We start from the raw sequence: 14,507 nt of genomic DNA, 5'->3' as shown, positions 1-14,507 counted from the left end.
TGTACTTTTGCACCTTGCCATGCACGGCACGTGACAATGCTGATAATGTGCTGGCTGCTGGCGCTGTGCGATGGTATCAGGCTGCAGGAGCAGCCCTGGAGATGTGGCAGGAGCTCCAGTGAGCGTAGATTGCCAGCATCTGCAGGAGGGGTGAAAAAGGAGGACAAGCAGAGCATGGGGAAAGCAAACATAATTTCATGTGATAATACATTAACTTGAAAATGTATGTGATGGCAAGGATGCAATAGGAGACTGAGAAGAAATTATTATATCCAATGATCTGAGTGAGTTTGTAAGGACTCCAGAAGTGCAGAGTGCTGGCACAAGTGTGGGTGCTTCAGAGATGGTGAACATCTGCATAGGGAGATGTTGCTGAGAAGAGAGGCTATCAACAGGCACAGTAGGGAAGATTCCCTGGCGATAACCACAGCATTACAAATACTGAGCAGTTCCTGGGGTGTAAGAACAACCAGAAGCATTTCTGGTGGGCAGCAGCTGGCCCTATATTTTTGGAAATGAATGCTTAATTGGTACAGGACTCCTCTAACAACTGTCAAGCTTTCTTTGAATATCAGATGGCTTTCTTAGCTTTGCAAACTGCAACTTGTTTTTCTTTCTTTGTTTTCTAATAATGTACTTCTGGCTCAAGCCTAATTCTGTTGAACCCTGGGAAACTTCAGCAGTGTTTTGAAACCTCTTTCATCAGTATTGAAGTGATGCACAGAAGGACAGACGAACTGTGTTGGTCACGGGTACCACTGGAGGTAAGAGCCTCTTGCACATCTTTTGTCTGCGAGCATCCCCTTGGGGAGGAGGCTCATTCTGCATCAAGCAAGACAGACTGGCTCTGATGTAAACAGGAAGTGGTAGCAGGCATCCAGCCAGCCAAAAAATTGTGCAGCAAGGAAGCGCCAGCTCCCTTATGACTCATCTCATCTTGTGGCTGGAGGTTGAGGCGGGCGGTGCAAATGTTCTAGCTCAAGAGCAGTAATGTGCAGTTTAACCAGTCATAGGGATTCTGGCAGCGTTTTTCCAGTTGACCCAAAAAACGCATACGTATGAGGGGAGATGGTTTCCTGCAAAGTGTATTCTAGCTGAAATGGTTCTGTGACGGTTGGTGATGGCTTTTTGCACAAGTAATTGGACTGGATAGCCAGAGGGAGTTGTGTGGGAAATACTACTCTCTCATTTCCATGGATGCAACCTCTGTTCTGCACGGCAAAAAAGCGAGCCTCCTCTGGAGGCAAAATGCAGAATACCAAAGCACCTTCCTCACCACAGTAATGAAGTGATTGAAGAAACCTGGCCTATTACTTTGTTCAAGAGAAACTAAGGACAAGACAGACGTGTCTTGCTGCTCAGGGCACAAGGCAAGATGGAATGCCAGCTCTGGGATGAAGTGCTGTGCTGCAGTAACTGAGGGGAACTCATGGGGCCACGGATGGTACCCGATACACACTCCTTGCTGCAGCATGCATGTACATGGATGCATGGTGCTCCTGCACAAGTGATGAAGTAGTGCTGCCTTTGTGCCTTGAATGAGTGTTTGCTTCATGTCTATTCCTTCATTTGCAAAACATATGAGTTTAGCTTTGTAGTTGCTGTAGTCCCTCCTTCACCAAGTTCTAGACTTAAACAGCTTGCATGCCTGGCTCATCAGATGTACAACTCAAGTCCCATTTTGTTTCCACATGATTTATTTCCATTTTTAAGCATTTTCCCTTTTAAGCCTCTTAGTTCCAGCTTATTTTATCACAGGCCTAATAGTAAAATCAAGTTAGCACACCAATCCCCTGCAACTATGGATGTATCTCCTCTCCTAGCAAGAGCACTCGCAGCACTACGCTAGCCAAAGCAGACACCATGCTGTCCCTTGCCACCTCCCCCAGACATTTTAAGCAACTGCTCCCTATCCTGATTGGCTCAGAGTTGCATGAAATACGTGGCTGCTTCCCAGGGTTGCTAGATGGACTTCCTTGCTTTGCCTACTCAATCTGGGGTCAGACCATTCACAGTGTCCCAAGTCATCACCAGTTTTTGCCTGGCAAATCATGGGAAGACACCATGTGGTTTGCTGGCACCTCTTGCATGGAACTGGCCATAACAGACTCAGTGGAGGACAGCAATAAATATTCATGACCCTGCGTGGGTTTGGCTTGACCAACAGCTTCCCGGCTGCGATAGGAGCAAATGCTTTCCTTTCACTCTCTTCAATCTGTGCCTACCACAGTGGTAATTGAATTTCAGTTTTTGGGCTTGGTTTGCTGTGATATTTAAATAACATTCTGCTATTCCCTTCACTAAGACTGTGTAGTGATTGTCAACGTGCAATTCTCCCTCAAATAAATGCTCAGAAAGGGTGGGGAAGAGGTGATTTTGTCCCAGAAGCTCATGGAAAATGTTTTGTTCTAGAGACAAATACCATAGCTTGGAGTTCTTGTCATCTCCTAATTGTCCATGCCTGCTCAGGACTCGTTCAGAAATATGTGCTACATGGTGCACACTTGCTGAGGGCAGGCTTAGTCCGTGTAATTTCTTGATGTAGAGCACTGCTCCGCACTTTAGTCTGCTCCCATCTGACTCAAAGAGGGATGCAACACAAGTCTCACATCGCAAGCTGGAGGCTAATTGCTCAGCAACTAAGCCTGCAGCAAAGGTGATGCTCTGCTTGTGCAGCGATAGGTCTGTAAGTGCATTGCTCAGGGGAAAGTCACGCAAAAGAAGGCCAGCACAACAAGGGAGCTCTGCTGCCAGCATATTCCCACGAACTGGGTTATACTGAGAACAAATGCTGCCAAGGGTAAGGTCTGTCCTGTGAGACAGGGACGGGTCCAAGCTGCTTATAGTTGCTGCGCTGTGCAGAGTGTCTGGCGCCAGGCTGCAGCCAGCCAGTACTTTGCGGTAGGCAGCCTGAAACATGGCACAGGTGGGGTTCCTACTGCCAGCACTGCAGGCTTGCTGGAGGGACCAGAGAAACCGCTCCAGTGGGTCGAGGCTGAAGGCGGAGGTCAGGAGGTGGTGGGAAGGAGCACCCTCTTGAAGCACAGGGTTGCTGTAAAGCCATTTGAGGCTCTCAGCATTCAGCAAAAAGCTCAGAAAACCCAGTCTGCGTTTGCTCTTAATTATGTATCTCCCTGTAGAGTCTGTTAAGGTAACAAAGAAGCTCTTGGCCTCGTGCAAGAGGGGGCTGATTTTGTTGTAATTTCCAGCTAGCAAGGGTCCCTTCAGTGCACTGCCAAACGGGCCTCTGCCATGAAATACATCGCACAGACGGCTCATTGTACGCAGAAACTTGACAGTACCACCGCAGTCCTGGAATGAGGCCAGGCCCAGCTTCTGGAGGTGCTCCAGTGCATCAGCAGCAGCCTCACTGAACAACGGGGTGGCAAGGTTGACCTTCAGCTGGTAAGTCTTCTCACTCACTGGATGCCCTGACCTGGGCCCTAACAGCTTTTTCTCCTGTAAAGTTGCTAGCTCCACCACATGATGCCATTGCACAGTGTCACCGAGCCACTGTATCTTCTGGAAGTACTGCAGCGTGTTCCTAATCAACCGGAGAGCATGACAGACATCAAAGAAGTACGCAATGCAGTGAGCAGAGCTGGGTGGGTGATGGAAAGCGCAGCGGATCCTTTTGGGGTTGATCCTGACCCCCAGAGCTCTTGCGGTCTCTGCCCCGGAAGCAGTGGCACCTGACGTCACGGCCAGCACTGTGACACCGATGTTGTTCAGCTTACTGATGGCCTGACGAAGCAGCTGAGCCAGCAAGGAACCGGTCACGCTGCTCACAAAGAAGTAGCCAAGGGGAGCCCTCCAAGGGCTTGAGATACCGGCTGCCATGACAACAACCACTTCTGAGGCCAGCGGAGCTTCATCAGCATCAAGGCTGCCTGCTCCCAAGTCAATAAAGCCAGTCAGACGCTGGGTCTGCCGGTCCCACTCGTGGCATTTCTGCAGAGACATTTCCCGTACCATCAGCGCACAGCAGCAGTAGGCCTGTTCCCCTCTCTCCACCTTTTCTTGAAGCTGGAGGAACATATCATTGCAGAAGCCTGGAGCGGCAGCATCGTTAGACAGCCAGCTGGGGGGAAAAAAAGAGCATGTGGTTAGGGAATGTGCTTCGGAGAAAACTGAGGCAATGCCACCACCTTATAACAACTGTCAGGCACGTAAAGAGCTGCAACGCAGACGCAGCCAGCACACAGTGAGCTGCAACACATGTTTCTTTCTCACAGTTCAGTGATGGAAAGCTAAGCCAAATTTTTCAGGGTGGAAATAACAAAGTGGGTTCCTGCCTCTAAGGCGGAGATTAGGACAACAGAGAAAGGAAACTGAGCAGAGTACAAAGGAGCACTGCTGTGGCTCAGCAAAGCCAGGCTCCTCTCCACAAAGGTTTTATTCTGCAACCCTTAATCTGGTTGAGAAGATCTGGGAGCTTAATCCTACTCTGCTCAGTCCATCGCATCCCCTGGCCTCCATTAAGGCAGGGTCTGTGGAGATGCCAGGGACTTCCTTCAGCTTTCATACTGTGTGCTGTCACTTCATTCCTTGCTAATGCCTCTGGCAGCACTACAGGTTATGGATTCTCAGCCCACGCACTGAGTCGAGTTGTGCAACTCGGCTGTATGTTTTGGAAGCGTCTGATTCTAATTTATGGGAGACACTTCCAAATACTCAGCTACTTCCCTCAATCCTCGTGTGGCAAGGTAAGAAAACACACGCCTCCAGCCTGTCTGCTTGGTGCACTCCTTCCCTTCCTCGAGTTTTCTTCGTGTCTCTTCCTTTTTCCAAAAATGAAGCCCCAGTTTTTTACATTGAAGGCTTTTGCTCCCTGTGGACGCAGCCCTGTCCAACTCTCTCTGGGCTGTTGGTGCAGTTCAGCAGGTGCTCGCTTAGCTTCTTTCTATTTAAGGGCCATTACTCACAGTTCTCTTCCTGTCTATAAGTGGAAAATTCCTCCCTTCTCTCATGTCTACACTCTGCATGTAGACTTCTGAGAGCACGGACTGAACAGTATTTCTGTGCCTGTGTGTCTAAGTGGGGTCAGAGGACCTCAGCCTCTTTGCGGTCCTTTGTTTCTGCTGCATCACATACATCCCCCGCAGCACCCGAGGTCCTTAAATTAAGCCAGTCTCATCGATACAGGTGGGAGAACGCTCTGGAGCTTAGCACGTTCCCTGGAATTGCTGGTGCAGGGGCTGTGCTGCGTACACAACCCCTCACCCCGTACGCAGAAGGGCTGGGGGCAGACTTGCTTGGTCAGGCTGGCAGGATGCGGCAAGGGGAAGACCTTCCTCAGCTGCTCGTAGGCGGCGCGGTGGCGGAGGTGCAGCAGGCAGGCGAACTGTCTCATGGCAGGGCAGTACTCGGAGGGCCGCCTCCAGTGCTGGGCACCGCGGGGCAGATCTGCTCACAGACACAACACCGAGAGAGCGGGCAGCAAGGAGGCGGGGTGGGGGGGGGGGAGAGAGGGCAGCGGGGCCGGACCCTACCTGGAAACAGCGCCCGCAGCGCCCGCAGCGCGGCCCGCGGCAACCCGTGGCGCGCCGCCAGCTCCCGGACGGGCCCGTAGAGGCGGCGGGTGCCGGCGGCGGGCGAGGCCGGCCCCGCCCCGCTGCGGCTGTACGTGTGGTCCTGGCTCCGCGGCGCGCTCCGCAGCGGCACTTTCCGCGGGTGGCCGCGGGGCGGCTCCTAGGGCGGAACGGCGGCCGTTAGCGAACGGCAAGCGGTCGTCAGCGGCGGTCGGGAGCCGTCGCGACCCGCCGTCCCTCACGCACCGGCAGGGGGAAGCGGGACGGCACGGCTCCCCGCCGCAGCTTGCGGCGCAGCCCGTAGCGCTCGAAGTCGGCCTCGGCGAAGTGCCGCGAGCACAGGATGGCGCCGGGACCGGGGATCCAGGCCCGCCGGCTCCGCGGGTCCAGCCGGTTGACGGCGCGGATCCACTCGCGGCGCTGCGCGGCGTCCGTCGGGAACCTGCGGGGCGGAAAGGGGTCGGTGGGCGCGAAGCTTCGGGCGCCGCGACCCGCCGCCCGCACTCACTGGTGGAAGGAGATGCCGCGCTCCCGGCTCCGCCCGTTGTCGCGAGCGCTGCAGCCCAGCGCCGAGCAGCTCCGCGTCATGGCGGCCTCTCCGCGCTCCGTCGCCCCGCGCTCATTGGCCGCCTCTGCCCGCCCGCCCTCTCGTTCTCCATCGTTATTGGCTCTCTGACTTGTCCCCCGGAAGTAGAATTGGAGCGGCTGCGCCGCACTTCCGCCTCGGTATGAGGTGCACGCAGTAGGGAGACGCCTATGAGACCAATCGGCGGCGGCCGTAGGGAAGGAAGCGACCAATGGGGAGCAGCGATCCTCGCGACCAATAGCAGCGCCGCTCCCGACTCCTTTATAAGGCGCGGCGAGGAGCGGGACTTCTTCTTCCCGCCGCGCGGCGGTGCGGGCTGGTTGTGTTGGTGCAGGCGAGCGATGCGAGGCGGCAGGGCCGTAGTCGGCGGGCGCTCGGCCCCGCGGCACCGTAGGGCCGAAGCATCGCCTTATTCCAGCGCGGCGCTCGCTTGTTGAACAGCGCGGGGGACGCAGCCGACGGTGCGGCTCGCGGCGAGAGGTCAGCCGCGCCCCCTCAGGGTATAAAGTAAGAAAATAACCGTCAGGAAGGGCCGCCCGTGGGCTCGGTGCGAGGCGGGGGCCGCCCCGTCCGATGATGAGCCTCAGTGCTGTTCACATCCTGACACAACGTGACGAGTGCTGTCGAGCTGAGGACGGGCGGCCCCGCTCCCCTCGCGCGGCGGTTCCGGGCCGGCCTAATCCCCGTCTCTCCCCTCTCTCTCCGTAGGCCCCGGCGCTCAGCCGAGCCCCGCAGAAGGCCCGCACCACTCCGACCCACGTTGCGAGAGGCGAAGCCCCGCCCGCCGCCGTCCGGAAGGCGCCGGGAGCGCCCGGAAGCGGGAGGAGGCGCCGCGGCTGCCACGTTGGAGCGGGCCGGGAGGGGGGTGAGCGCCGGGCCGGGGCTGGAGAGCGGGCAGAGCCCCGATCTGCGACGTTTATTGCCTCGTTTGTCGTCCGAAATGACGCGCGCGCTCCCGTCGGTGGCCTCTCGCTAACTGCGCTTGGGGACACCCGTCGCCTGAAGGGCCGTTCTGAGGCAAAAGGCTGTTGTGAGGGAAGGGTGCCTTCATCTTGCGTTTAATCGTTGTTTTTATCTTCCCAGCAAAATGAAATTGAAAGAGATTGATCGCACTGCCATGCAGGCGTGGAGTCCTGCCCAGCAGCACCCCATCTACCTGGCTACTGGTGAGTTTTGGGGTCTGTCGCTAAGCGGCTGTGGTTGGAGGTTATCTGTGTGTGCTTGGAAGGCTGTTGTACGGTTCCTCTGGGGCACAGGAAGGCTGACACTCCCAGAGCCTTCCCTGTCGGTGCTGGTTACGAAACTCCCTTGCAGGGGTCTGTGGATAAAACTGTATCGAAACACACCTAAATAACTCATTTGAAAAGGAGTGTTTCTGGCTCAGGGTCCTTTCTGCAGGGATGGTGGTTTTAATATCTCCTCTTGTGCCAATCTGCTGTGCAACATCTCTCTGTCATTGGTAATCATGTTCCTTTGCAGGTACGTCAGCCCAGCAGTTGGATGCAAGCTTCAGTACAAATGCTTCCCTGGAAATATTTGAGTTGGACTTATCAGACCCTTCACTGGACATGAAGTCGTGTGCCACTTTTTCTTCCACTCACAGGTAGTTGCGACGGGGACTGTTGGGTATGGTACATGCCCAAAGACTGATGCGTGGTGTTTGACTGCAGGTATTTAGTAGGGTGGCACCTGGGTGCCCTTGGTGCAGGGGACAGCTCAGGTGTCATTGTGAAAGAAATAAACTGGGACTCTCAGGTGCTGCAGGCAGCTTGTGCACTCCCTGACTTCACTGTGATGTTAGCTGGGAGGTGTGAATGTGTCTCCTGACCCCAGGGTGCCCCTGGCATTCTGCAGAAAGTAGAAAGATATAACTGTAGAAACGATCCATTCTGTACCCTGGCACATCTTGTTTGCATGTAGGTGCTTTGGAGGAATTCAGTTGTTGCAGCAAACTGGGTCATGTCTTGCATATGGTGTCCTATGTCCCTGTGTAGCTGTAAAGCTGTGCTGCCCTTACAGTCCTGGGTAGTTCTCAGCTCTTTACCCTACGCTCCTTGGAAGCTGTGCTGCTCTCATCTAAGCGCCACGTGTCCTCCTGCACAGTGCTTGCAGTAGCTCTCCAGTAGCCACAGCAGTGGCTGCCACTCGTCACAGTGGAAGTGCAGGGTAAGTAGAGAAGAGGGTGACAATTTTCACCACTCTTGGAACAGTTCCATGGCTTTTTCATATGAGCTTCTGGCGCAGCAGAACCAATTGTGGTGAACCGAAACTGTGAGTGGAGCTGCAGGCCATTACAGCAAGTCCCCTGTAAGTCCAAGTGACTGCTTGGCCCTCACAGAGAAGCAGTTGCCATCTCCTATGCTTCTGATACGAGTGGAAATAACTTTAGCTTCATTCTCCATTAACCACTTCACATCAGTAATTTAAGACCTAACAGTATCAGGCTGTTTTACCAAGTGTGGTTTCCTGGGTTTGTTTAAGTTTGGTAAGCAGATGCAGAGGGGTTGAAATGAGGGCTGCCTTTGCACACATTGAGACAGTGGTCCTGTTTACAAACATCTTCCTGGTTTGAGTAAACAGCTGTTGCAGTGGCTTTTGCAGGAGGAAACACAAAGTGTTGTGCTGCTGGCTTTGATCTGTGTCATCTCTGTAGCGGTAATTCCCTTGGCTGCTGCTGGGGCTTGCCCATCAGTGCCCTGCAGTCATTGCTTTTGTAATATGTGGGGAGGTGAGGAGGAGCCAGCAGAGCCACAGACTGCCTGAAGGCCTGAGCTGTGGGCAGAGCTGGTGTTGATACTCTTTAGTGATCCACTGGCGGCAGAGTGAGGAGTTTGAACCTGGATTCTGCCTTTTCTTAACCCATTTGAAATATAACTGATACTTTTCAGAGCTTTCCAATTGGCATTTGCTTTACTGGTTTTCAAAACACACTTCTTACAGCCAGTACGCTGCACTCCTTTAAGAGTGCTTCCTTTGGTGAGTGTTTGACTTTGCCCCCAGAAAATGACTTACAAATTAAAATGGATGGATGAAGAAATAGACAAAAGATGAATCTGGTAGCAGGTTCTGTTACTTGTCCTCCTATGGAAAATTTCTAGGGGCTGTTATAGAACCGTATCTTGGAAAGGGCAAAGTGCAAAAGGAAAATGATTGCATGATTAATTCCAGTTTTTGTTCCTCAGCCTTTTCTGCTTTCTTTTAGGATACTTAAGGCCTGTTGAATGTTGCTGACGGTACAATACTAATCCTCTGACTACCTGTTGATGGTTCCATTTCTTGTACCCTTGCCTAGTGACATGCTGAATTACAGAAATCAGGATACCCAGAGAAAGGGTTTGCCTGACACCATAAAGTAGCTCATCAGTGCTTTGCAGTCAGTGTAGTGTAAGCTTTCTGCTTGTGCAGCATCTGTGATGTGGTAGTATGTTGTTGTATGTAGAAGAAAACCATGTTTTACGTGGTTGAATACCCAGGAACACCGTCTTGTTTATTCAACAGGTTTGATTTGAAGGAAATATGTGTGGGGGCTTTTTTGTGCAGTGACACAGAGGCTTGAAAGGACTTGTGGAAGTGTATTTGATTCCTCTAATTCAGCTTGGGAAATAGATAGCAGTCCAAGTGACGTGTTTCTGATGTCATTTTCTGAGCATCTAGTACTACAGATGGAATATTTGCACTTCCAGGAGCACTGATGAGGAAAAGGTTCGGGAGTTCTTTTCCAGCTCCATCTGTTTTTCTCTCCCTTGTACAAACAGCTGCCCACAGATAGCAGAGGCTCACCTCCAGGTTTACTGCTCATATTATGGTGTTGGATGGCTGCAGCTTGTGTCTGTCTGTCGTGCAGGTACCACAAGCTGATCTGGGGGCCTCATAGCATGACTGCAGGCGACAGAGTCTCTGGAGTGCTGATTGCTGGGGGTGAGAATGGGAATGTCATTCTGTATGACCCAGCCAAAATCATAGCTGGAGACACCGAAGTGATAATTGCTCAGAAGGACAAGCACACGGGACCAGTGAGAGCACTTGATGTCAACATGTTTCAGGTGGGTTTTCAGCTTATGCTCAGTCATGGCCTGTTTTAACAGATTGTTGCCACAGCTCTAAATATTGTCACTTGGAAAAGGGAGTCAGAGCAAATACACCGTGCTGCAACCTCTTAAGGCAGAACTCTCAAGCTTTTCTCACTTGCTGATGAGAGTTTAGTTGCTTCTTGATACAGTCGGTCAGCTTGTCCTCAGCCCCCCACCAGCTGCATGAGAACTGAGTTGATTTTGTTTCCTAAGTAACGCTTCTGTCTACACACACTTTTAGCAAGGCCACCCTTTGTTCATTGTGCCTTCTCTAAAGAGCTTCCCCTCTTTCTGTCCCTTATGAAGTTAGGACTTGCGTATCAGCGGCTGTAGGATGCAGACAAAGGGTACTCGATGCCGCTAAACCACATCACATTGCCTGGATGTTTGCATCCTGGCCACAGAATTGGGCTGGAGGCTCCAGTGCCATGTTCCCTTCAGCCAACCATGCCCTGGGGCAAAGTGCTGCTTCCCTGTCTGCTCTATCTTAGAAATGTCAGCACTGGGCCCCCTGTGGCTGTAGCTTCTTCACATGTTTGCCATGCAGTGGAGGAACACTCCGTGAGACAGAAATCTTATTTTTGGCACACTGGTCTGATTTGGTGTGGGTAGTTCTTTTACTTACTTGGCATTTATCTTCAGTCTCTGGTGTTGCTGCTTTCCCTTAAGCAGAAATGACACACACTTGTCAATCTGTGGCTAAGACTGCAAAAGCTGGTGCTGAAAATACTCTTACCGTATTTTAACATGTCTTACAGACTAATCTGGTGGCCTCTGGTGCTAATGAGTCTGAAATCTACATCTGGGACTTAAATAATTTTGCCACCCCGATGACTCCGGGAGCAAAGACACAGGTACTAGATAAGTATTCATGAAATACTGCAGAGTAAACTAATGAAAAACATGAATGTTACTTAGATGGTGAGCTCATTAAGACTGACGGCTTTGAAGCTGCCTGGAGGCGGGGGAGAATGTTAAAATTTAACTTGAGTATCAGTTAATTGCAATTAACAGTGAGCAGAAATGGCATTTCTGGCAATGTTAGTTACAGTCTATGTGGTAATACAAATAACAAATACCTTTATATTAACGTAAGTGAAACCAGATTTCTTTGCTGCATGTTGTTCCTGAGTGGCTTTAGTTTGTTTTCATGTGGTCATTTAGAAGGAAGCTTGCTTTTGTTAAGGATTCCTGTGTAGGATTTTCTGGGTTGGGTGGTCTGTTTTTAAGCTGTGCAATCCATGTCCATGTGCTTGTTGACATTAGGGAATGCAGCGCGCCAAGAAGGGCTGGGTTAACATTGCTTTTCCATTCTGGGGGGAGGAAGTAGAAAAGCTAACAGACTTTCCCCACTCCTTGAGACCTCATTTTAGAAGGGGTGTGACAGGCTGTGCTGTTTGTGTGACAGCCTCTTGAAGACATCAGCTGCATTGCGTGGAACAGGCAAGTCCAGCACATCCTGGCCTCAGCCAGCCCCAGCGGACGAGCTACCGTGTGGGATCTCAGGAAGAACGAACCCATCATCAAAGTCAGCGACCACAACAACCGGGTGAGTTAGCTCTGGCACAACTGCATGGATACTTATAGGGAAGTGCAGGTGACTTGTATGTCGCTGGCAGAGCTTGGCAAGGATAGGTCTTGGTGATGGAACACCACAGAAGAATTTTAGCCACGAGCTGATTACCCCTACTCCCATATGCTTAAAGCCATCACACCTCCCATGCTGTCAATACAGAAAAGAGCCTTCTTAGCTTGTGGAGAGTATATGTGCTTCTGGATTAGCTGCTTGGTCGCTGCACTCCTGTTCAGATAAGCTTCCTAACTTCATATTTTACATGTCTGTTCCTTGACGTAAAAGCAGTACAGCAGTACAGTAAGCTGTTTTCACTGTATAATTGTAATGCTTTGATGGAGCATTCATGTGATGATAGCCTCTGCGTAATGATGGCTCTTATTAAAATACCAATAAAGTAGTGAAAAAACTCTGTTCAGCTGCTTTTACAGTATTCTTGGATTGAAACAGTTATAAACAGGAGAGCCTTCAGGATCTCACTCCAAGTCTCGCTCGTGGAGATGAGGACAGTATTCCAATCTCGGTGCAGTCAGAAGCAACGTCCAGAAGTACAGCTGCTAATTGGCGTCTTCTTGAGACTGTGTTTTCCTTGCAAACCTATTTAGACTGGTGGCCTTCTGTCCTTTAGCACTGTGTGGTTACCCTGTGCTGTGGCACAATGTTATCCCTCAGATGCACTGTTCGGGCCTGGCCTGGCACCCTGATGTTGCTACCCAGATGGTTTTGGCTTCGGAGGATGACAGGTTACCTGTGATTCAGATGTGGGACCTTAGATTTACCTCCTCTCCACTGCGTGTTTTGGAAAGCCATACGAGGTACGAGACTCTTGTTGCAACCTGCTGCTCTGTAGTGTTCACACTATTGATGACTATAGCAGTTAGTACATCTCACTGCTTGTGTCGTTTCCTATCAACGCTTGCTTAGGTGGAGCCACTTTCCAGCAGCAAGCAGCATTGGATACTGCTGGCTGGAAGGGAATGGGCCTCACATTACAAATAACTTCCCCCTTAACTAAAGTTCCTGGTTTGTTTCTATTCTGTTTGAGAAGCAGCTGGATTGCAAGGTTAGCAGTAGATTGATTTACGTAAAGAACAGCAGTGTCTGTGTTGCAGCTACCACCAAAACTGCTGCCAGTGGCTCAGCTGATACAGATTCTCTGCTAATAAAAAGCTGTCAGGCTTGATAATCACTGTTTCTACCTATTGGTTTGCATAAAATGTGTTAATGATGGTACAGGCAGTCGAACCATTTGAGTGAATTGGTAACCATATTTGCATATAGAAGTGTTGAATTTAATTGTCATTTATGGTGATTGTACCTTTACAGCTACTCATGCAAAAGATAGAAAGCATCTTTTCCTATATATCAAATGCCGATAACACTGAAAACTCTTGTCCTAACAGAGGAAGGAGTAGGGAGGACATTTTGACATAGACTGCTCAGCTACTGTAGCAACTTGCTTACAAACATGCTTTATCACCATTTTGCATGTATATTAATCTGTTACTTGGTTGTAACTTCTCACACAGGGGTATATTGGCCATTGCTTGGAGTATGGCAGATTCAGAGCTGCTGCTTAGCTGTGGGAAGGATGCCAAGATCCTGTGTTCAAACCCTAACACGGGCGAGGTACTGTGTGCGCATCACTTACTCAGAACTGTTTGGAGGTGTCATGGTGTTATGTAAAGCAGCAATTTAAGAGCAGTTGGTCTGTTTTCAAGCACTGTCACTAATTTTTGCAATATGGACTTCTTGCCTGTTGTGTGGGCAAGATAATTCTGCAGACAGGGAGAGATGTGCTGTCAAAATCCAGACTTGGCTGCAGAAGTGTAAGGCAAAAGGTGGGGTGGCAGATGTGTGATCCAAGCTGGATTCTGATCTGGGGAGCTCTACGTTTTGGTGACTCATACTGCGTATTTTGATTTAAAATAAAAACATTTTCCTGGGAGACAGCAAGGCAGTTACTGCTTGGCCCCCTCAGCAAAACTTTAGGAGACAAGCAAAGAAAAATTCCTTTCTTTGTGATTAGATGTCTCTTGTAGTGGTAAACTTATCTGTTCTGGGCCAGGAGGAGCTGCTGGGCGCATAGGTTTTGACTCTCCCAGTTATCCCCCGGAACAGACTACCTTTGGAGCCTTGGTGTGCTCCCATGTTTTCTGGATGAGTTAGCACAAGTTCCAGCAGCTCATCACAATGCACGGAGCTGAGTCAGTAGCTGCACATGCAGCACAGAAATACACTGCCTGCTTAGCTGATCATGTGTGGAATAAACAGAAAAGTCAGCGGGAATAGGAGATAAAGCAGTGGTGTGTGGTGTTGGATTGTCACGTCCCGCTCATTGTCAGTGTGTATGGGTGACGTGGGGGCTGCTGGGGAGCAAGAAGAGCAGCTTCGTCTCTGGGCACACAGGGAAGTTGTTGCTGCTGCTCATGGTATTTCACATACTCTCTGATGTGCCAGACTTGTTTTTGCTGCCCAGGTTCTCTATGAGTTGCCCACAAACATGCAGTGGTGCTTTGACATCCAGTGGTGTCCCAGAAACCCTGCCATCCTCTCTGCAGCTGCATTCGATGGACGGATCAGCATTTACTCTATCATGGGAGGCAGCACGGACGGGTTGAGGCAGAAGCACGTTGACCAGGTATTGAGAAGCACGAAGCTAAGAAAATGGCTAGTAGGGGGATAAAGCATGGGTTTGTGGGTAGCCTTTGGAGGATGTTCCAACTGTATGCTTGCAGGAGTACTGA

General features: G+C 50.9%; 2 protein-coding genes across 14 annotated transcripts in view; one reads left to right on the top strand and one right to left on the bottom strand.

Moving 5' to 3' along the window:
* Window positions 1–209: 209 nt before the first annotated feature.
* On the bottom strand, window positions 210–6,165 carry THAP9 (THAP domain containing 9). Its single transcript, XM_072336392.1, has 5 exons — window positions 6,040–6,165; window positions 5,778–5,973; window positions 5,493–5,691; window positions 5,256–5,406; window positions 210–4,081 (listed from the first exon to the last, which is right to left on the bottom strand). The coding sequence occupies exons 1-5, from the start codon at window positions 6,117–6,119 to the stop codon at window positions 2,134–2,136; spliced, it is 2,574 nt and encodes an 857-aa protein (XP_072192493.1). The 5' UTR covers window positions 6,120–6,165; the 3' UTR covers window positions 210–2,133.
* Window positions 6,166–6,481: 316 nt separating this feature from the next.
* The window catches only part of SEC31A (SEC31 homolog A, COPII coat complex component), a 33,495-nt gene continuing 25,469 nt past the window's right edge, over window positions 6,482–14,507 (top strand). For 9 of the 13 annotated variants that reach the window (XM_072333953.1, XM_072333955.1, XM_072333952.1 and 6 more), the window contains exons 1-9: window positions 6,855–6,982; window positions 7,201–7,283; window positions 7,597–7,720; window positions 9,962–10,160; window positions 10,946–11,041; window positions 11,596–11,736; window positions 12,433–12,575; window positions 13,290–13,389; window positions 14,240–14,401. In XM_072333953.1, the coding sequence (XP_072190054.1) occupies window positions 7,205–7,283; window positions 7,597–7,720; window positions 9,962–10,160; window positions 10,946–11,041; window positions 11,596–11,736; window positions 12,433–12,575; window positions 13,290–13,389; window positions 14,240–14,401 (1,044 nt within the window). In that variant the 5' untranslated portion in view covers window positions 6,855–6,982; window positions 7,201–7,204. Of the gene's footprint in view, window positions 6,625–6,825; window positions 7,044–7,200; window positions 7,284–7,596; window positions 7,721–9,961; window positions 10,161–10,945; window positions 11,042–11,595; window positions 11,737–12,432; window positions 12,576–13,289; window positions 13,390–14,239; window positions 14,402–14,507 lie in introns of those variants that run through there. The other 4 variants (XM_072333957.1, XM_072333949.1, XM_072333950.1 and 1 more) reach the window with 4 other exon arrangements.

The sequence above is a fragment of the Excalfactoria chinensis genome, chromosome 4 (genome assembly GCF_039878825.1).
Source record: "Excalfactoria chinensis isolate bCotChi1 chromosome 4, bCotChi1.hap2, whole genome shotgun sequence".
NCBI lineage: Eukaryota > Metazoa > Chordata > Aves > Galliformes > Phasianidae > Excalfactoria > Excalfactoria chinensis.
The sequence above is the reverse complement of the archived record's forward strand: the minus strand, read 5'-3'. Positions and strand labels throughout refer to the sequence as shown.

Bases quoted from the DNA above. Each gene is read 5' to 3' on its own strand.
- THAP9 (XM_072336392.1), bottom strand. From the start codon at position 6,119: ATGACGCGGAGCTGCTCGGCGCTGGGCTGCAGCGCTCGCGACAACGGG. The intron at 5,692-5,777 runs GTGCGTGAGGGA...GTTCCGCCCTAG, and splicing joins CGTCCCGCTTCCCCCTGCCG to GAGCCGCCCCGCGGCCACCC. The intron at 4,082-5,255 runs GCAAGTCTGCCC...TTTTCCCCCCAG, and splicing joins CATCCTGCCAGCCTGACCAA to CTGGCTGTCTAACGATGCTG.